The sequence below is a fragment of the Halyomorpha halys genome, unplaced genomic scaffold (genome assembly GCF_000696795.3).
Source record: "Halyomorpha halys isolate HHAL.00 unplaced genomic scaffold, Hhal_1.1 Scaffold19.1, whole genome shotgun sequence".
Taxonomy (NCBI): Eukaryota; Metazoa; Arthropoda; class Insecta; order Hemiptera; family Pentatomidae; genus Halyomorpha; species Halyomorpha halys.
In genome coordinates this window covers 1,050,981-1,074,150 of record NW_027115129.1, presented here as the reverse complement: position 1 = coordinate 1,074,150, position 23,170 = coordinate 1,050,981, and the positions used below count along the sequence as shown (strand labels likewise).

General features: G+C 30.8%; 1 protein-coding gene across 2 annotated transcripts in view; it reads left to right on the top strand.

The window, feature by feature from the left end:
- LOC106681269 (protein decapentaplegic) overlaps window positions 1-23,170 on the top strand; it is a 135,300-nt gene that overhangs the window by 109,154 nt on the left and 2,976 nt on the right. For both annotated transcript variants that reach the window (XM_014421507.3, XM_014421517.3), the window contains exon 2: window positions 18,078-18,350. In XM_014421507.3, the coding sequence (XP_014276993.1) occupies window positions 18,092-18,350 (259 nt within the window). In that variant the 5' untranslated portion in view covers window positions 18,078-18,091. The remainder of the gene's footprint in view (window positions 1-18,077; window positions 18,351-23,170) is intronic.

The following is a 23,170-nucleotide window of genomic DNA, read 5'->3' as shown; positions in this document are numbered from 1 at the left end:
TCGATATCAAAATATCGGATATCGGAGACAAAATATCGATATTTCGATATTCAGCTACAACGTAGTTTACTAAGTTGTCTATTATCTTACTCTGTTATATTATTTCAGTTGTTTGCTATGAGGAGAAGATGGTTGGGGGGTGCGGTCAAAATAAAACACAAATAAGTAGAATTAACTTATTTAATCCTGTCAACGTTTCGGCCAGAATTTCTAGTCTTCATCAGGGAACAAGATAACAACCAATAAATACAAAAAATAAAATATAAACAAAAAAAAACATAGAGTTAATAAGTAATATCACACCTCTATCCCAGCTCTATTCAGTTTTAACACAACCTTGATATAGGCGCAGCACAGATATATAAAACATACTGCAATAACAAGGTTAGAAAATTAATTTTTTTTTTCTAAATTATTGAGTTGAAAAACCTTCCAAGATGAATATAATCTATTCTTTATTTTAACGTTTATAACAAACGTTTGTTATATGGTGGTGTTTAATTGTTGATAATCTTATAGAGGAAAATTAAATGTTAATGATTTTAAATTTTAAATAAATAGGCTTTTAACTTATAATAAAGAAAATGACCTAGGCAGAATAGCCTGCAAAAGAAACTTTAAATTAATCTGAGGAAGAAATTGTATTGAAGATGTCCTTGAAGATGGCTTGAATGGCCGAAACGTTGGACTGGTGAAAAATAAAGCGTTGAGACAGAAATGGGTACGAATTTTTGATTTAATTAATAAATAATTACCTTGTCTCAAGAATTTGAAATAATATAATTAAAATGATCTATTCTATATTTTTCATTCACTCTTAAAAATAAGTTTTTTTTATCAACAATTTTCATATTTATGTATTTGTAGGAGTCATACTTTCAATTTTCCTATTGAAATCATGCCATCGATATTTCATAGTTTAAAGTTATTTTACACTGCATTATTCAATTCATTTTCCTTCACTATTGGTGCATTCATCCCTCACTTTTTTTTTCCCTCTATATATATTAACCTTAATTGTCGTAATTCATAAAAACATAGGCAATAACTTTCCGTAAATACCTAGCTAATAATTTATGCTATATTAAAAATACAATGAATTTCTTTAATTGTTTCACATGTGTTTTTTTTTTAATTGTATATAATAATAATCAGAATTATTGTTCATTGTGTGTTGTTCTTAGAGAGTAGTACAATGAGATTTTTTCTATAACAGTTAATGAAGGGATATTTAGCCAAAAAAATAGTAAATAATTTTCACGCAATAATTAATGTTAAATTGAGCAATAAATTCAAGTCAATGAATAAATTGCTAATATATTTTTTAAGGCTAAAAATACTAGTTGTATTCACTTTGATTATTTTTTTTTAACTAAATTTACCTAACTTTAAAAATATTAATTGTGTAAGAAATCTCTAAAATATTCTTTATTATATTGATATAATTTATTATGAGAAAATAAACCTAATATTTATTGATGATTAGTTATAATGATTATTTCATTATTAACACTCACAACTTGGATCCAATAATCTCTCAACTTTTATTTTCAAAAAACTCTCCAACGTTTCGGCCCTCAGGCCATTTTTAAGGAGGCAACCTTAAATATTAATCTCATGTTCTTTAATAACTTTTCTACTGGATAATTATTATTTTTATTTTATAAATTAAAAATTTATCTTAATGATGATTTATATTAAATGATGTTTGTAAGTGTAATAAGATAAAATTATTTGTGTAAAAAAGTATTAAATTTAAGATATAAAAAGTTATATAAGGCATCGGCAATTAGCCTGCAAAAACGTTTTTAAAGAAAATGACATCAATATTTTTTGTTTTCTTCTTGAAAATGGCCTGAGGGCCGAAACGTTGGAAAGTTTTCTGATAATAAAAGTTGAGTGATTATTGGATCAAAATTGTGTGTGTTAATAATGAAAAAAACTAATATTTTTTTGGAAATTAAAACAAAAAAAAAATAGAAAACATGAAATGGGAAAATAAAATACACAACATGGATACTGGGTTTTACGCCATAAAACCCTAATAACCAAAAAATGTCTTTTCCTCTTTACATTATATATATATTTTTTGTCTTTATTTTATTTAGTCATTTTCTTTATTTTTATTACTTTGTCACGTCATTACTTAATTCATGTTTTTTACCAACATATGATTGTTGGTGTATCTAATTTGAATTTATGTAATCTAAACGATGACGTTATCACAAACAAAAATAAGTCCACCTTATTTAGAATACGAAAGGCGGACACAAAATAGAGCGCTATAGTCTAATATAATGTGAATAGAACTGCGGAAAAACCTATTTTGAAACATTGGAATATTATCTGAAAAGATGGATATATAAATAATAATATAGTTTAAACAAAAAACCGAAAAACCCTAACAAACTTGACCAAACTGCACTGACCACACATTACAGACAAATAGAACATTTATTCAAACTTGATACCCTAAGAATCAAAATGGGGGGAGGGAGATGGGTAAACTTGAAGCGAAATTTAAAAAAATAATCATTATTGAAAAATATAAGAATCAGGCTATAAACAAAACGTCGTATATAAAAAATTTAAATTCATGTTACTCTAACCTCATAAAGACACAAGAAATAATTAGCAACAGTCAATATAAATAGACAAAAAACATATTTCGAAGATTTACATATAAAAAAAATGTTTAGTTTTATTTCTTTTATAAGCATTTAAAATTAATTATAATAATAAGAGATAGTTGACCGTGGATAAATTATATGAGGAGAAAATTGTTGGGGTTGCGGTCAAAATATAACACAAATAAGTTGATTATTAAATATAAAAAGAATAATACAAGCAAATAATTATACAGAATAAAAATAAATTTTAGTTGGAAATGGATTATTTAATTTTCCACTTCCTTCATCACTTTAGTTTTATTAATTTTCATTCTTTACAGTTATTTACTTTATTTATCCTGTTTATATATATTTATTTATAACTGTTAGTTATATATTATTCAAGTTATTTGTGCTATATTTTGACCACACCTCCTAACCACCTTCTCTTCATAAAATGAATTATATTTTTATCTATATTTAAATAGTAAAATTGTATTTATTTATTTTTTAACTATACATTTATTATATGTTTAAACGAATTGAAAGGCATTGATCTAGAATATATTTATGAATTTATGACTGAGTTATGTCTTTTTTTTTCATATAAAAAAGAAGGATTTCAAAAATTCAGCTCTGTTACTTTCTTGTGGTATTTTCTTATTATTTTTTACATTTTAATTATAATATTAAAATAAATATAATTTTTTTTAAAATTCTGATATAGTCATCAGATATTAGTATTATAAAAGAGGAACTAAGAAGGCCGATGCGTTGGATCTTGTAGCAGACAGCTTGGCCACTCTCCCCTCTACAGTTATGTAAACTGGATCCTTCAAGAGATCTCTTCCATCTCGGCAAACAGCATGATAACATTTACATGACACTCATTTACGTATATAGGATAATAAAAAAAAAGGAGATATGGTTCTATTGTCTCAAAGGAATATTCCTTTAGCAAATCACTATAACTAACACTGTTCCCATTCGTCCCGACATTTTGAAATTAAAATTTTTAAGAAAGAGCTAAAATATATGGAACATTAATTTTTATTCACCTGTAGAAATATTGTTTTAGTTCGTCTGTATTGTTTCCGAGATGCAGTTTTTTTTTTTAAACCAATATTTTATAATATATGTACTGAAAGATCAGTAGTTGGTGAAATTATATTAAGATTTACTATATCTCAGGAATCATGAGACATACAGATATATATTAGCACTCAAATCAAAGCTAGTTTAATATGCCATAAAGTAGTGCATATCGTTTAGGTTCATAGGGGTAGTATTTTTTATGATATTTGCATATAAACATGAATTTTGCACATGAAATTTTTTCTTTTTTAAAAAACAAAACAAAACAAAAAAGTATAAAAAATGTACTGAAAAATAAATAGTTAGTGAATTTCTAATAACATTTAATTTCTGTAACAATAACATTTCGAAATATTTAAAATGGAGGATATTTATGCTATATTATAGGAGCCCATTGGAAAAAAGTCAATTATATCACACCAAGTTTTGATTACATTAATAATAATTATGTATAGTTGATGAATCTGCCAAATACAGTTAGGCCGAATAAAAAATGTCAGTTGTATAATAAGATTAAAAAAAAAAAATTTTTCTTTCGGAACTTTTCAGAATTTATAAACTATACTAGAAAATCTAATAAAATTCCATTTAAAGTAGAGTAAATTTAATAAAATATAGAACAGTTACGTTCAAATATTCTCAAGATATAGCTTTTGTTGTTTTTTAACATTTGATAAAAAATGTACTGAAAAATCAGTAGTTAGTGAATTTATTTGGGAAAATCTATATCTCTGGAATCATTCGACGTACAGATGTCTATTAGCACTCAAATTAAAGCTAGTTTAATGTATCATAAAAGAGTTTATAACACTTATCATCGTAGGAGTAATAGTTTTTATGATATTATCAGAAATAAATTCACAAACGTTGATTTTTAGTTTGGATACATTTTTGAATTTGTGACACATTTGAAATAAAGATTTCTGCCAGCTCTCAAAATAAAGCTAGTTTAATGTACTATAAATCATATGATTTTGAATAGTAGATTTTGTCCGAACAGACATCAATTTATTTTAGTAAATTTACTCTACTTTAAATGATGTTCTATTAGGTTTTCTAGTGTTGTTGGTAATTTTAAAGATATTGAGCTGCGTATCAAAAAATATTTTTTTAACGTTTTGAAAAAAGTTGGGGTGAAATAACCGAATTTTATCTCCTCCTTGGCTTTCTCCATATCATTACTATGATGACCCATAACTTAGGTCAAAACGTAGGCAAAAAATAAAAAAGGAGTTATTTATATTTGTTATTCCTTCTTGATAACATCTCCTTCATCTCTTTCATAAAAAACTAAAACCTTAACAAATTAAGAATTCATAATTATGAGAGATAGTTGACCGTGGATGAAAAGTTGAGCGCCTAATCATTATTAGGCGCTCAACTTTTCAGCAAGCAGCCCTGAAGAAGGCTATAAACTCTAGCCGAAACTTCGGCACATTAAAATAAGTTAGTCATACTTATTTGTGTTTCATTGACCGCACCCCCAACCATCTTCTCCTCATTTAACAAATTAAGATTGAAGAAATTGTAATTGATCTAATTTAAAAATTGTAACTAATCGATTAAACATTTTAGATTGTGTATAAATTGAAATAATTTCAAATAGGTTAAAAAAAAAAATACTTTATCCTTTAAAGAGCCCCTCAAAACATGAGGATTTTAGCGTGGGCGGCCCCAGAGCAAAGAGGATATCCTTATAGCATAAGGATCAATTTATCCTTAAATCGAAAATTTGTATCTATTTTACTCATTAGTCCAATCCTTCTTGTTTAATTCAGTCTAACCAATAGATTATTCTTATTTACCCACTTGGAATACGTTACGATGATTTTGGAGGCACTGATTAAATATACAAAAAGATTATTTATATGACTATAATAAGGCATCTGGACATACGGAGTTGAGGTTTAGGGCTCCAATAAACCATCGATAATAAAGCATAGCAACGCCATGAGAACCAAAACATAAACATAACAAATATAAAAACACCCCTTAACTTAAACTAAAATATAATTGAATATGTTAGTTGAATAAAACGTTTTCAAAAAAAATTATTACATAAAAATAAAGTGAAAAACATTAATACTCCAATAATCTCCAATTTACATTATGGACATTAACAAAGAATTTCCAATTTACATTATGGACATTAACAAATAATCTCCAATTTAAGAAATTACGTTCTCATAGTCAAAAAATTCTACGATGAAGCTTGAAATCTATATCAAACTGAGGCAGCGTTAATAAAAGAAAATATGGATAAAACAATCGAATAACGAAAACATCGATATTTTAGGGAATTTTCGAATAAATTTAATTATTTTATATCGATATTCGACTATCAATATCGAATATCGAAATTATTGATATTATTTACTTAAAATATCTTAATCTTTATATATCTGCTGTACCGATGTTTTTGGAATTTATAGAATTTTTTTGCTGTCAAAAATAATTTTCATTTATGAAATCCATAGGTGTGTGATTATTGTTAGACAACAAATTACCTATGATTATTTTGTTTGCTGACTTATTTAATACATGTATGTAACTGTTTTTTTTAAAGAATTTAGTAAGATTTTATTTTTATTTTTGGAAAACCGATATATCGGAGGATAATATTGATATTCCTAAATTTCCGAAATATTTCGGTAATATTGATATCGATATCCCATCCCTATAATATTTCCGGCCAAGATCACTAAATCCCCAATGACTATATACCAAATGGACTCGAACCTACAAAATGCATTTTAATACATAAGATAATTTATCTAAAAAATAAATTACCTTTAAATTGCAAATAATTATCAACTTAAGGCTATAATCAAGGCCCAGTTTTTATTTAGTAAAAAATCCCAGAATATGCCATATAATATTCAATAAAAAAGTATGATATATGCAGTAAAAAATATAAAATATACAGCTGAAAACTATTAAATATACAATATGACAGTTAAAATATCCTAATATGCTTATAAAAGGTTCTGAATAAAGAAAGGAATAGCAGAAGAGATTAAAAAATGAAGAGAAAAAACATTTTATAAGCATATTAGTATATTTTAACTGTCTTATTGAATATTTAATAGTTTTTAGCTGTATATTTTATATTATTTACTGTATATATAATACTTTTTTATTGAATATTATATGGCATATTCTGGGATTTTTTACTAAATAAAAACTGGGCCTTGATTATAGTTGCAATTTAAACGTAAATTATTTTTGAGGTAAATTATTTTATGTTAAAATGCATTTTGTAGGTAGTTTGTAGGTTCGAGTCCATTTGGTATATAGTCATTGGGGATTTAGTGACCTTGGTCGGAAATATTATAGGGATGGGATATCGATATCAATATTACCGAAATATTTCGGAAATTTAGGAATATTAATATATTGGTTTTCCAAAAAAGAAAAGGTCTTCTCAAATTCTTAAAAAAGTGAGCAAACAAAATAATCATTGGTAATTTGTTCTCTAACAATAACCACACACCTATGAACTTCATATATGAAAATTATTTTTGACAGCATAAAAATTCTATAAATTCCAAAAACATCGACAAATATCGATACAGTATTTATCTAAAGATTACGATATTTTAAGTAAACACACCCATTATTCCGATATTCATTATCGATAGCCGAATATCGATATAAAATAATTGTTTCCTTTAAAATTAAAATGTTTTCTTACTTCCATACACCAAAATACAAAGTTGTACAACAGTAACTTATTCTATAGTATATTTTAATTCCTGTAATATCACTAATAGTCATCCCTATCATGAAAAAAATAAGTACTAGTATTATTACCAGACTAGTTTCTACACTTGTACTATGAACTAATACTATTAACTTTCATTATAAAACAGGGCCTAGGTTGTAGGGTTTAGTAAGGAGCTGGTAAATGTCCCAGGAGTAGACCGAAACGTATGTAGGAAGGTAGCGTCAAGACTGATCTCTTGGATTAGGGTTTGGATTGGAGTCTTTTGCTTGATGAAGTAGTAGAAAACAAGAATATTCACTAAATATTTTTTTTAATAATTAATTATTTGTTTATGTTTGGACTAATAATTGATACACCCCGGAACTAGGTATAGATAGCGCCAAGTACCATGGATCTTGTTTGCCTCCTTAACAAAGCCTAATTACCGAGCTACAATGGGCGAGCTAATAATGGCCCTGCCGCTCTCTAGAGGGAGAGAGAGCTAACTCCTTTATTATCCTCCTTTATGATCCTTTATTAATCCCAACTCCCCCGCCACCCCACCTCCGCACTGTAGGGAAAGCAGCCCCTCTGCCCCCAGCGCTCGCCGAATCCTCTTTGTCTTGGCTGGCCCATATCAAGCCCTCTTCGTCTGGATCTGTGTCACATCCTTGCTGTTCTTCGGCTCTAGTTCGTGTAGCCCTTCAGCTTTGTCACTCCGAATAAACAGGTTATATAAATGCATATATACCCGAGTCAATCAGTTGTTTTTAATTTATTATTTATTTTTAAGAATTCTTATTTAATTTTTTTTTTAAACTTAATTTAAAACGATTTTGATCCTTTTTTTTCTCTCAACTTTGATTCTTTAAAATTTTTCCAACGTTTCGGCCCTCAAGCCATTCACTTACATTTACAGCTTTTTTTTTTTTTTAATAATTTATTTATTGATATTTACAACTGTATACACATATATACAACAAGTAAATTTGCTATAGGTGACATAGTGACATGATAAAAACATGTGGAGAATCTACCCTCTGATAGAACTCCAATAACATTTATAGAGAAGAAGATCTCGAGGCCATCTTCTTTTCAGACGCCTAGGAGGATTATTTGGTAATGAAGGAGAAGCCAGGTTAGAAACAAGTGGATTTGGGTGGTTGAGAAGTTTATTATCGAAGGAACGGTATCTGGTTCTGGCCAAATCGGCAACATATGGAGTATTGAGGTCCTGATGGATGACTTGATTTGTGACAAAGTAAGGAGTATTAAGGATTTTACGAAGGATTTTGGACTGTAAGGATTGGATTCGGGGGAATGTGAAGCTCAACTCCGTATGTCCAGATAGGCCACACGTAGATCAGTCTTTTGTAATGGATTGGCAATTTAGACCGTTTGTCAAGTAAATGTTGTAATAGTCGAAATCGACGAGCAGTTTCTTGTCTTTTTAGTCTTGTATGAGGATTCCATGTCAGTCGCTTGTCGAGATGTAGTCCTAAGTAACGGATCTGTTCGACAGGAATAAGTGTGGTATTATTAAAGGATATTGTAGGGGAAGAGGTCATGGGCTTACGTCGAAGGGTAAATGTACATTTACAACTTAAAAACGTTTTTAAGTTGTAAATGTAAGTGGAGGAAGGAAGAAAAGTGTTTTGTAAAAAAGTTTTAAATATATAAAAAAAAATTTTTTTAGAAAACGTTATATGGGACAAAGGCAATCTGCCTGCAACTTCAAGTTTTGAAAAAGGAAATGACATCAATATTGAAGGTGGTATCCTTGAGAATGGCCTGAGGGCCGAAACGTTGCAAAAATTTTAAAGAATAAAAGTTAAAAGAAAAAAAGGATCAAAATTGTTTTAAATTAAGAATAAACTAAACCACTCTCAAACAAGCATATATAAAATAATTAATCTTTTTTTTTTTAAATTTTATTTCAGGACAATAATTTATTTTATAGGCCTTCTAAAACCATTATCCCCAAAAATACAAAAAGCAAAAGTGTAAGAAGACGTGTTTTTCTCTCAAGATTCTGCACTAATAATAATTATTATTATGAAGCCAACCATAGGTGGGGATGTCCTAATCACCAATTGTTTACAGATAGTACGGGGGTAGCCGGGAAGAAAAAAGGCAGTTATTTCACCCCAATTTTTTATTACTTTAATAAAAACTATGTACAACTAATAGTCAAAATTAATGAGTCTGCCAAAGTAGGAGGAATAAAAAATGGCGGCTATTTCCTAACCTTAAAAAAGTATTTTTCATTAGGAGCTCTTTATCTTAAAAACTACCGACAACAATAGAAAATCTTAAAGAACATCATTTAAAGAAAAGTAAATTTGCTAAAATGTAACCCCTAATAGAGCTATATACGTCCAATAGTTCACGAGATATAGCTTTTTAAAAAGCAACATTTCTTGAAAAAATGTACTTAAATATTAGTAGTTAGTAAATTTATTTTGAGAAATCTATATCTCAAGACCTATGTGACGTATAGATGTCTATTAGCACTCAAATTAAAGCTAGTTTCATGTACTATACTGTAGTTTATGACATTAACCTTCGTAGGAATAGTAGTTTTCATGCTATTTGACAAAATAAATTTACCCAATGTTAATTTCTAGTTGTCCGAATAAAATGTTTGAGTTTTGAAAAAATATATCTCTAGACCCATAAGATACACGTATGTCTGCCGGCACTCAAAATAAAGGAAATTTAACTTACTACAAAATAGTTTATTACACTTATCTTCGTAAGGGTAGTAGTTTTTATGATATTTGCATATGAATAAAAATTTGGCAAATGAAGATTTGTCCGAACAACTGCAAATCTATTTATTTTTGCAAATGTCACGTAAACTACTACTCCTACGAAGATAAATGATATGAACTACTTTATTGTACATTAAACTAGTTTTAATTTGAGTGCTAATAGACATCTGTACGTCAAATGGTTTTTGAGATATAGATTTCTCAAAATAAATTCACTAACTACTAATATTTCAGTACATTCCAAACACCATTTTTATGAAATGTTGCTTTTTAAAAAGCTATATCTTGAGAACTGTTAAATGTAAATAGCTCTATTAGGGATTAAATTTTAGAAAATTTACTCTACTTTAAATGATTTTCTCTTAAATTGTCTATTGTTGTTAGTAGTTTTAAAGATATAGAGATCCGAATGAAAAATTAATTATTTTTAACGTTTTGAAACAGCCGCCATTTTTTATTCCCCCTACCTATACTTGGCAGACTCATCAGTTTTGACTAGTAATTATACCTAGTTTTCATTAAAGTAATCAAAAATTGGGATGAAATAACTGCCTTTTTTCTCCTATAGAGCTCTTGTACTAAGACGCCCTCCAAACCCGAATCTACTAAACCTGACTTAATGTAATCCTCCCATTTACGTTTCGGTATTACACGTCCATCTTATCCACTTCAATGCTATAACCTCAATTATATTTACCGAATGTAGTTCCCTTAATTTAGCATTCTGTAGCCTAAATCCTCCTTGTAATTCATACTTTTTTTGTTCACAATATTTTATGTAATACTTTATTTTCAAAAACCTTAAGGCGCCTTAACAAAACCTAACCTTACTTTAAGAAAAGTGGGTAGGAAGTTTTATAAATTTTAACTTTTAAGTTTTTGGACAGATGGCGCGAGCGAAGAAATTATTAAATTGTAGATAATAATAAGCATTTCCCGCCTTTAACATCGCTTTTATTTCCTCTTAATTTTCGTGTTTTTTAGTTACTATAAAACCTATGTACCCGTTCAAAAAGTGCTAGATGTTTAGTAATAGCAAACAAGATAATTAAATACTGTTATAAACGTAAGGTCTGAGCTTTGTATCTTTATTGTGATGCATTCTAGCGCAAAAACAAAAACAAGAAAAAAAAAAAAGAAAAACAAAAACGAAAATAAAGGAAAAAAGTATTTTTAACTTTTCAAGGACGAAATTTTGAAACAGATTCATTCAGCTGAATATTTTATTGTGGACCTCTGTTGTAGATAACAATATCGCTTTAGAGTGTCGCAACTTTTTTTTTCATTATATTTTTTTAATTCTTTGTTCCCATATATTTGACCTTTCCATCGTTTTTGTCAGTTTTTACGATAAAATTAATTTATTTCAGTATTATACAATTTTATATTTGAATAGAGAGAGAGAGAGAGAAATACTTTATTTATCTATGCTGCTTAAATACATTAGGTTGCTATCTCACACAGCATACTTATCAATCCGTAATCGGACATATATAAATTACACATACATGGTATAATCAGAAAAAAAGAGATACAATAATAAGATATAATAAACAATTTTTTTTCCCCCTACAGTTTCCTTTTACATTCAATTTCGGTCTGTACAACAAATACAAATGTTTCAATTCATTCCCATTTTTCTTTGTCATTTCTGCTCCTCCAATTTCACCATTTCACAATTATTCAATTCACCCGATCAACAAATTCGCTCTCCGGAATTCACCCTCCTAGATCCTCTTCAGTGACCCGCCAAACAAATTCAATATTAGACGGCAATGTGAGATCAGACCATCATTCATAGTCACAGCAGTAGACCAGTTTACCAAGAACAAACAAATAGATACATTTTACGAGAATAAGACTAACACATACATTAAAAGGAAAATATAATAAAAAACCGGTTAGAGGAAGCACTTGAATGGATAAATACGTTTTAAAATAGTGTGAGTGGGTAGCTCATTGGTAAGGCAATTGACTACTAACTCCAAGGACCCAGCGTTAGAATACGGCTTTGGCTAATAATGATTATCTGCCATGTGTATCCCTGTCCACTCCATCTCATAATGTGGGTAACGTCTTGATTGGGTAAAAATATGGTGGTCGAGCGTGATTCTGACCTAATCACCTCCTTGCAGAACCGTTGGTCTCGTAACGGTACTTCCTTGCAGTGCAGATTTTTTTAATTTTATTTTTAATCGAGTATAATTATTAAAACTTTTTAATTGTTATTCCAGAACGAAATTAAAAATTAATGACTAGGGATAGGATTTTCATTTTTCCACTTATTTCTACCTGACCATGATATCTTCAATTCCTTACTAACTAAAGATGTTTCAAGACATTTCTGGCCAAAAGAAGCCATTTTTATTTCACATATTTTTAAATATTTGGCCTTTTTTACATATTTTGTTGTAAATCACATATTTGCTGAAATATTTGTCATTTTTTAAGTATTTTTAGGTATTTTGTCCTGAATCACGTATTTCCTTAAATTATTTGTTCAATTGTAATTACATTTTTCGCAACGTAAAATTCGAGAGAACGCAAGAAACTTAAAGGTGAAATTTATCATAAATAGTGCGTAAAAATTCTATATTTTCATCTTTGAACTCAAATTAAAATCAGTGGCAATAATAAATTTTCACACAGAATTACATCGAGAATTTCTCAGAAAGAGCAAGGGTCTTATTCCTGTGGCATTTTCCTATAATTTGTTCGTTTACTCCTCAATCCATTTCTCTATTTCCCCCCTTCCCATGGCCTTTCTCATCTTAGTCTTGTTTCACTCTCCTAGTTTAATTACAATTACTAATTAATGTCTTGTTATTGAACAGCTATATTTTCTCGGAGTACACTTTTTTGTACATATTTTAACATAATTTCTTTAAAATATTATTCATATAATATATAATAAATACATATTTCTGTAACTTTTTTTAAGTTTTAAAGTTACTAATTAATTAGTAATTTATATTGTTGAATAATACACATTTTTTAAAAATATTTGATAATTTATTAGCACATATTTATGTACATATTTCAGATTTTTTAGCACATAAAAATCCTATCCCTATTAATGACAAAGTAAATTAAGTCTTCAGGACAATTCGCAATATGTCAAGAGGAAACATCGATAATTCTCTGTTCAGCGATCCATATTAAAAGCTAAAATCAACCACTCAACATATATTTTCCACTCGCTATATTATAAATATTTCTACAAATAATTTTCCATTGACATCTCACGGTGCTTACTGGTTCCCAATATTCACATGTAGAAAACGTTACACATGGCATTAACCTAACATGAAACAATCTTGGGAATCGCTTGTTAGTAAGTTAACCAATTAGTAACTAACCAATTTATCTGAAAGAAGAATGGAAAACGATGCATAGTCTCAATCCAATTACAGTCTAAGAGCTAGGGAGAGATAAACAATTTTTGGTCAATTTATAAAAACAGTAAATATTCAAAACGTTACAAAAAATTATTTTTTCATCCGAAGCTCCATTATCTTTAAAACTACCTACAACATTAGAAAAACTAATAGAAAACCATTTAAAGTAGAATAAATTTGCTAAAATACAAGTCCTAAAAGAGTTATTTACGTTCAATAGTTCTCGAGATATATAGTTTTTAAAAAAGAAAATTTCTTAAAAAATGCACTGAAAAATAAATAGTTAGTAAATTTATTTTGGGAAATCTATATCTCAGGAACTATGCGACATATAGATGTCTATTAGCACTCAAATTAAAGCCAGTTGAATGTTCTATAAAGTAGTTTATTGCCTTTATCTTCGTAGGAATGGTATTTTTTTACGATATTTGCTGAAATATATTTATTTATGCTTGGAGAAGTTTGTTGGGGGGTGCGGTCAGCAAAGAACAACATAAATAAACAAAACCATATTTATTTATTTTATGCCGACGTTTCGACCTGAGTTTTAGGTCTTCATCAGGTGATGTGGCGTAGAAGGCAGATTGGTAACTGATAACTATATTGATTTATAGTTGTTTGGACAATAAGTTGATTTATGAAAAACTTTATTTTAAAAACCATAAGACATACACATGTCTGCCAGTACTTAAATTAAAGCTAGTTAAATTTACTATAAAATAGTTTATAATGTTTATCTTTGTAGGAATAGTAGTTTTCATGATATTAGCTAAAATAAATTGATTTGTAGTTGTTCGGATTAGTTTGAGAAGTTTGAATAAGTTTGATTTATGAAAAACTTTATTTCAGAAACCATTGGATGTACAGATGTCTGTCTGCACTCTAAAAGCTATTTAAATTTACTATATTACTATAGTTTTTATGATATTTGACAAAATAAATTCACAAAATATTAATTTCTATAAAAATGCACTGAAAAATCAGTAGTTAGTAAATTTATTTTGGGAAATCTATATCTCAGGGACCATTTGACGTACAGATGTCTATTAGCACTCAAATTAAAGCTAGTTTAATGAGCTATAAAGTAGTATATGACGTTTATCTTCGTATGGGTAGTAGTTTTTATAATATTCACATATGATATGAATTTTGCATATGAAATGTTGTCGGAAAAACTATAATTCAATTTATTTTCGCTAGCAATATGAAAACTACTACTACTCCTACGATGATAAACGTCATAAACTACTTTATAGTACATTAAACTGGCTTTAATCTAATTGCTAATAGACTCAAGCTTCTTCATATATTTTTTTTCTAGCTACTGATTTATCACTCCAATTTTATGAAATGTTGCTTAAAAAAAAATCAGTAGCTAGTGAATTTATTTTGGTAAAGTATGTCTCAAAAACGATTTGACGTACAAATAAAGCTAGTTTAATGTGGTATAAAGTAGTTTATGAAATTTATTTTCGTAGTAGTAGTAGTTCTTATGATATTTGGCAAAATAAATTGATTTCTACCTGTTCGTGCAAAATTTATATTATATTCGAATATCATAAAAACTACTACCCCATAGAAGACAATATGAAGATAAATGTCATAAACTACTTTATTGCATATTAAACTAACTTTAATTTGAGTACTAATAGATATCTGTACGTCTGATGGTTCCTGAGATATAGATTTCCCAAAATAAATTCACTAACTACTGATTTATCACTGCATTTTTTATCAAATGTTGCTTTTTAAGAAGCTATATCTTGGGAATATTTGGACATAAATAATTCTATTGATGCTCATATTTTAGTAAATTTACTCTAAATGAAGTTTTAATAGGTTTTCTAGTGTTGTTTATAATTCTAAACACATGAAGTTCCGAAAGAAAAATTAATTTTTTTTTTTTTTATTAAACAACTGTTATTGTTTATTCCGCATAAAGTGTTTTGGAAGAATCATCAAGTATACATAGTTTTCATTAATGTAATCAAAACTTGGTTTGAAATAATTGACTTTGACTGGGCTCTATTATAATAACATAAATCCTACATTTTAAATATGTCCATAATGTTCCCTATGTAACCGATCAAGCCCGAACCAGATATCACTCCTTCCATTATAAACTCTCTAACCAATCAAACCCGCTAGTTTCTAATCTTGCATCCTCTTACATTCCTGACAATCCTCCGAGGCGCCTGAAAAGAAGATGGCCACGAGACCAGCTAATGTAAAATGTCATTAGAGTCGTACCAATGGGTAGTTTCTCTACACGCCTGTAACACTCCAATTTAACTTAGATCAGATTTACTAAATGTATTATAATGTACAGTTGTAAATAGCAATAAATAAATATTTTAAAAAAAAATATGTCGAAATGTTATTACTACAGAAATTATATTGGAGAAAGGTACAATTACAGAAGTTGCGGCTACTGTATACAGAGCGGACACCTGGCTTCAATTTCGTCTATCGGTTTAGTTTTATGTTACAGGAAATACGAGAGGGGACTTATGGGGCTTAGAATCCATTTAACGTAGTTCTGTTCCTTAAATATTTATTATTCAGTCTTTAGGTTAATTTTAATTGTTATTTCTTTGCTTAAATATCGCAGGAAAATGTGATATCTATAATATAAAAGGAATTTACTGAGATAATAATACAAATAAAATTTAATTAAAACATTAAAAAACATAAGTAATAATAATTTGGTATTGGAGAAGATAGTTGACCGTATGAAGTAGATTGTAATAAGATAGTCCGGGTGACAAACGTTTCGTCCCACTTCGCCAAGGCTGTCTCTTTGGAAAACTTAATTGTCATCCTTGTTTATATCAAACAGCTCTGCAAACTGGGACGAAACGTTGGTTAAAATAGTTTTCTTCTACTATTTTTATACCTTTATTGACATCCACCGAGACTATCTTCCTACAATAGTGATTTCGATTAATTATCTATAATGTTTATCTAATTATTATCCTATTGAATTTTTTATTTATATTTTCTTTTTGCAGTTTAAATTACAAAGCCTCAAGGACCAAATGATTTTTAAAAAACTTATTATATTGTTTTAATAAAATAATTTATATCCAAGTCTAAAAACACTCTTTATTTATTTAACTATACAACTGTTTGGCCAACACGTTTATCACCAAGCACAATAATATCAGTTTTTGTTATACATTCATTTTAAACAATTTTAACAAACACTATTATTATTAAAAAAATAAATACCTTAAATATAAATTTACACCTCACATTCAACGATTTAAAGATTCTATTCTGCCTATGAAACAATAAAACAATAGGGAATCATATTAATTTAATTATTATTATATAATTAAATATAAAATCATATTAATATTTTTAACCTTCCTTACAATGAGGTCAGGCATATTATTGATTTATAAAAATGAATTTTAGTCTAAATTCTTATTTTTTTTATTGTTTTAAAATTCATAATTTCTCCCCGTTTTACAATTTCGAACGCTTTTTAAATATTGTTCGATTTAACTATCTTATGTTATTCCCGTATACTATATTATATTCAAAAGTGATATACTACCCTAAAACAATTGAATTAATATCTGATTGTGGTTGATGATCAGAGTTTTTGATTGTTGTTATCAGTAAATATTTTTATTTTAGAAACTGATATACTAAGTAGTTAAATCAATAAGTAATTGAATACATACGTATGGATAGTATGTATATGCATTTTTATGTTTAGCTTCTTCATCCGTATGTTCGGGGTCTCGCTGAACCTCTTCCAGAAGCCCACTGCAAGTGATGTCAGCCCATTCTTTTTGATTTTAAATTAAACGACGTTCTCCTCTAGGGTGAGTCACCAACACCTCCAGGTTCTGTAGGTGTTGGTGACCATCATGCAGAATGCATCCAAATAGTTTGAAATTTTTCCAAATAGTAACTTTAGATTCCTCAGTAACAAAACAACTATATGAGATATATCTGTGCTACAGAATTGACAGAACATAATTTGGAACATACTACTTTATTACAGCAGTGAAGAGTACTGAATATTTAGCTTTTTGTTGAACTGATTCCCGATTTGGCCCCTTGGTTAACATATCTGGATGTGAGGGGTCTATGTATGATTATGAAAAAAAAAATTAGCTGATATCACATTTTAAAAAACTATAATAGAGGGTTGGGTTAGGGAAGGAGAGTGACGATGAGATAAAAGGTTAGAGGGTGATCTTAACAGGGTTGATGGGACCCTTCCGGCCCTTCCTGCTTGAAGAAAGGGGGAAGGGGTAAGAGAACGGAATAACGGGTTAAAGGAAGCAGAGAGTTTATCAAAAACTTAATGTGTCTTCGTGTGACGTATTTTCACCACAAAAATTTTATAATCCCGTACAAATGCTCCTACCCCCATTACAAACATTTTAATGGCGTTCTATCCGCCTTTTCTGCACTTTAGGTTCTAGTGAATTTTCACACACGACATTGTACTTTAAATCATTGTGACCTGTTTCAGGAGCGTGATCGAGCATGGCGCTGCTGGTGATGGTCGTGCTGTGGGCGGCAGCGGGGTCCGGCGTGAGGGCCAGCCCTGCAGAGGAGGGGCTCCTCAGGGTGCTTGGCCTGCAGCGGCGGCCCCGCCCCCCGTCCCCGGGCACCCTGGTCCCACCGGAGCTCCTCGACATCTACCGCCGGCAGCAGGCTCCTGATACACTCGATACATTGGATCTTCCACTTCCAGGTCGCTACACCAGGTCGGCCAACACTGTGAGGAGCTTCACTCATATAGGTGAGTTTTAAAGTACTTTTTTTTTGTGACAGTGGGGGTAATGCGCTAGGATTACACATCCACTGGTGCCAATAATCTGCAATTATATTTTTCAATTTTATTTACATATTTATTATCTGAGGGTCTAGTATTTAATTTTGAAAGATTACAAATTTGCACACTGTGGCACAATCCAGCACATTTTAGATGGGGCTGTACCTTATCAACCTGCATTCGCTAGGTAGGGCCAGCCCTACTCCCCAACACGCCTTTATCTGCACCTATTGGTGTCTGCACATTTAATGTGCGTCAACCACCTCCTTCCACCTGTAGATCAACGCTCTGAAGAAAGGATAACTATCCTCCTCATTCGGACGGGGGAAGTCCGACTTAGCGAGGGCGAATATCCCGGTTTTCCTCAATAAAACCTCTGCAGAGCTACAACATCTGCAAATTCAGGAACTCGACATGGGCACCTTGCTCGACATTCTTCCTAAAGCTTTGCAGCTTTCCCCAGAATTCATCGTGTCCTGTCAGGATCTGCAAGACTCAATAATCTGTGAGGACCCATCTCCCTCTCAGTCTCAAATGGACAGTGTGGAAGAACCTCCTCTAAGTTGCGCTCTTCTGGTTCGGCACCCATTGTCCATTCCATTCTTCAATGGCCAGAATCTGGATCGGTTCATGCGACACCGGTTAGGTCTTCATGACCCTCCGCAGAACCAATCTCTATATGGCGGCCAGGAGACTTCTGATCTTGCATGAGGTTCCGGCTCAATGAAGGGGATACCTCAGAATACCCTGAACCAGACCTGTTCCTTTATTGCACCAAATGAGGAGTTACATCAAATCGTCTTCTTATCTTCACCCAGGTACGTTATCTCCTAACTCGGTCTAATCTTCTCTGCTTGGATGTGCAGGGTGATAGGATGAGTCCTATCAGTAGAGCCTTTTCCTCCACACATCACCCTTCAGCGATACCGGGGATGTCGAGCTCTAGCAATCGCTTGATTGCACACGGGACCACCAAACACTTTCAAAGGCGGAGGATATGTCATACAGTATCAATAAGAAATATTTCTCCGCCCTCCAATAATACAAATAAAATACCTAATGCTATATGTGGTGCAATAGATTCCTTCCAACGTGAGTCAAAACTAGCATCAGAGAGAGAAAGTCATCTCCTAGTACTCATTCCCCCCTAGTACGTATCTCACAGAGCCTACCAGTTTGGTGCAGGTTTTAAATTGTACACCTACATGGTCAGTTGGACTGTCAGTCGTCGATCAAAAGTCAGAACGTGACTGACAAACTTAAATCATGAAGTCCTTTACCCTATCACTTCGACTAATGCTTGTAATGGTTTTCATTGTTGATATTATATTTTCTGAAAAGTCTGTGTATACTTTCAAATGTGATATCACTTTCAACAATAACTGCCAATTCAATTTTCTCCACTGCGCGCCATCAAAATACCCCCTCCCATTTTTTTCAGCCTGTTTTACTATTCTTGTTATGTTTTGACGTGACAACGTCTTATAAATCATTTTGCGGGATGCCATGTTAGAAAAAGTGTTCCGTAACGGAAATTGACTTCGTTTAACATATGGATATTATATCATATGTATAAAAATTAATTAATGTATAACCAAGCAAAAATAAATATCTGAATTCAATATGTGAACTGGTTTATTATTTCAAATATATAACATTGGATTGATTTTAATTTATATTTATGTAATATTAGCATAGAGTATACGTTGTCACGGAAATATGTCGCCTACACGGCCACGGTTTTTACTTTTCGCTTTTTCGACTAAAGACTATTTGATACAAGAATTCGGGTTCTCGTGCATTTAGCAAGAGACGCTGCTATGTTTTGTTTTTCCCGATGCATTAGAATAACAATTCACAAAACCGACGATGTAAATCTAATCTGACTTATTTGTAAATTTACTTCTCTTAGGTTTTGTTGCATTTTAGATTGGTTTCTATTCTTTTCACAATACAAAAAAAAACTCACTGATTAAGTAATGTTACTTATGAAACATACAAAATGTATAACATCTCTTAACATAGTTTAATTATCTGTCATCTTAAATCGGCTTTTATAATTGAAGCACAACTCTACCGAAAATTTCGGTATTTTAACTACGTTTCAGTTTGGTATTGTAACTACGATGACATATTAGTTGAAAAATTTAAACTAATTAACCAAAAAAGGATTTAATTGCTTGGATGAGTTGATTTAATTGTTTCAACACTTGTTTTGTGTTGGAACGAATCATTGAAGACAGGCGAGGCAGAATAGCTATTCCAAGTGTCGACACAGATCTAGTACCTCTTCCGAGAACCGCTTGGAGGATATATCGCTTGGGATGATATAGATCGCGCTAATTGTCCGATGTGTCGTCGCTGGTGTTCGCGGAACAATGTCTCTACATCACGAAGCAGACAGATCGCTTCGAGGCCCTCCTTGGATGGGACTACAACTGCAGCTAGAACGATAAGACCCGCCGACCGATAACTCTCTCCTAATGTGACCACTTTGTCGCTCTTGTAATTCCCAGGACTCTCTCCTTTACTTGTCCTTTTGTTGTTGAGTGTCCTTTTCATCGGATTCCTCCACCACGGACACCTGGTCGTTCTCTATCGGTCCCGGGTCAATGACCGGTAACATTCCTTATCGTTTACTCGAATGCATATTACACCTTGAATTATTTCTTAGATTTTCAAACTTGCATCCTAACCTAAAAAATAATTATGCTCGATCGGGAACCTCATCAATTTACTCAAAAATGACAATTAGGTTTTATGAACTTATTTAAGCGAAATTGTGAAAAATCAAAATCTGTTTCCATAAACCTTGGAAGTTAATAGATACGAATTATTTACAAGAAGAAAGTTCTAACCCTGTAATTCCCAAAGCGTGCACAGGGGCACCGCGAATTATTAGACTAAACAATTTGGCAATTTTCTTGGAATTTCAAATTCTTGTATTTTAGTGTTAACAATCAGGATGCTGACTAAATTCCAAGTTTTAGCAACTTTCAAGTCTTTCATAGTTTTCTTTCCAACCCGCATCTTTTGAAACGGCTAATGCACAAGCACACCGTTCTCTCCCCCATGCTTTGGTCACTAAATAGTACAAACATAGTAAGTATCTGTTTTTGATTGTTCGCTATTGAATGGGTAAACGCATTTAAAAAAGAAATTCTTTCCAATTTTTCAAGAAAGTCAAAAATTTAGAAAAAATCTAATGTATTAAGGCGTCGCGGAAAAAATATGTTAAAAAAATTTTTTTTTGGGAGCCTCAAATCGAAAAAAATTGGTAACCTGTGTTCTAACCCATGAGCAAACTGCATTAGATTCAGTTACTTTAGGTATTCTTATATTTTATTTATTTCAAACTTATTGTATAATAAACTTCAATCATTTATTAATTATAAAATATAATTTGTTTACCGGAATAAGTGGAATAATTTCCATCTCGCTCCTGGCAGATACGACAGATTAAGTGGAATAATTTTCCATCTCCATCCTGGTAGGCCAATACGATTGAGATTAGGAGGAATAATTTTTCTTCCTAAACTTCATCCTGTTAGTCCAATACAGTAGTGATTTGGTGGAATAATGTTTCATCTCCATCCTGGTAATCGAACATAGTTTTGATTTGGCGAGATCACTTTTCATTTCCATCCTGATAGTCCAATACAATTGAGATTAGGTGGAGTTTTGTATACAGTTGTGATTTGGAGGGATCATTTTTCTTATCTCCGTTCTGGTAGTCCGATTGGGTGGAGTTATTTTTTCATCTTCATCCTGGTAATGTCATACAGTTGGAAATAAGTGGAATAATTTTCTTTTCACATTTGACAGTCAAATACAGTTGTGATTTGGAGGGATAATTTTTCTTATCATCTCCGTTCTGGTAGTCCGATACCATTGCGATTAGGTGGAATAATGTTTCGTCTTCTATCTGGTAGTTCAATGCTATTTTCATTAAGTGGAATAATTTTTCATCTTCATTATGCTAATCACATACACTTGGGAATAATTGGAATAATTTACTTTTTCCTTTCTGGGAGCCAAATACAGTTGTAATTAGGTGGAATAACTTTTCATCTCTATCCTGGTAGTCCAATACAACTGAGATTAGGTGGAATAATGTTTCATTTTCACTATGCTAATCCCAAAGAGTTGGGAATAAGTGGAATAATTTTCCTTTTCCTTTATGGGAGCCAAATACAGTTTTAATTAGGTGGAATAACTTTTCATCTCTATCCTGGTAGTCCAATACAACTGAGATTAGGTGGAATAATGTTTCATCTTCATTATGCTAATCCCAAACAGTTGAGAATAAGTGGAATAATTTACTTTTTCCTTTCTGGAAGCCAACTACAGTTTTAATTAGGTGGAATAATTTTTCATCTCTATCCTGGTAGTCCAATACAACTGAGATTAGGTGGAATAATGTTTCATCTTCATTATGCTAATCCCAAACAGTTGGGAATAAGTGGAATAATTTTCCTTTTCTCTTTTGGCAACCCAATTACAGTTGTATTTTGGTGGAATATTTTTTTATCTTCATTCTGGTAGCCCAATGCAGTTGAGACTAGGTGGAATAATTTTTGTTATCATCTTGATCCTGGTAGTCCCATATAGTTGGGGAATAAGTGGAAAAATTTTCCAAAATTTATCAATAATATAAATTACTAAATGTTTATTTCTATTTCGGTCTTTATCTGGATTTATGATGTGATGAGTGACCTGATTCAGGGAAAAGTGTACACACTTCTTTGCTTTGCTTGTCGCTATGTTGTCGGTTCGACCAATAATCA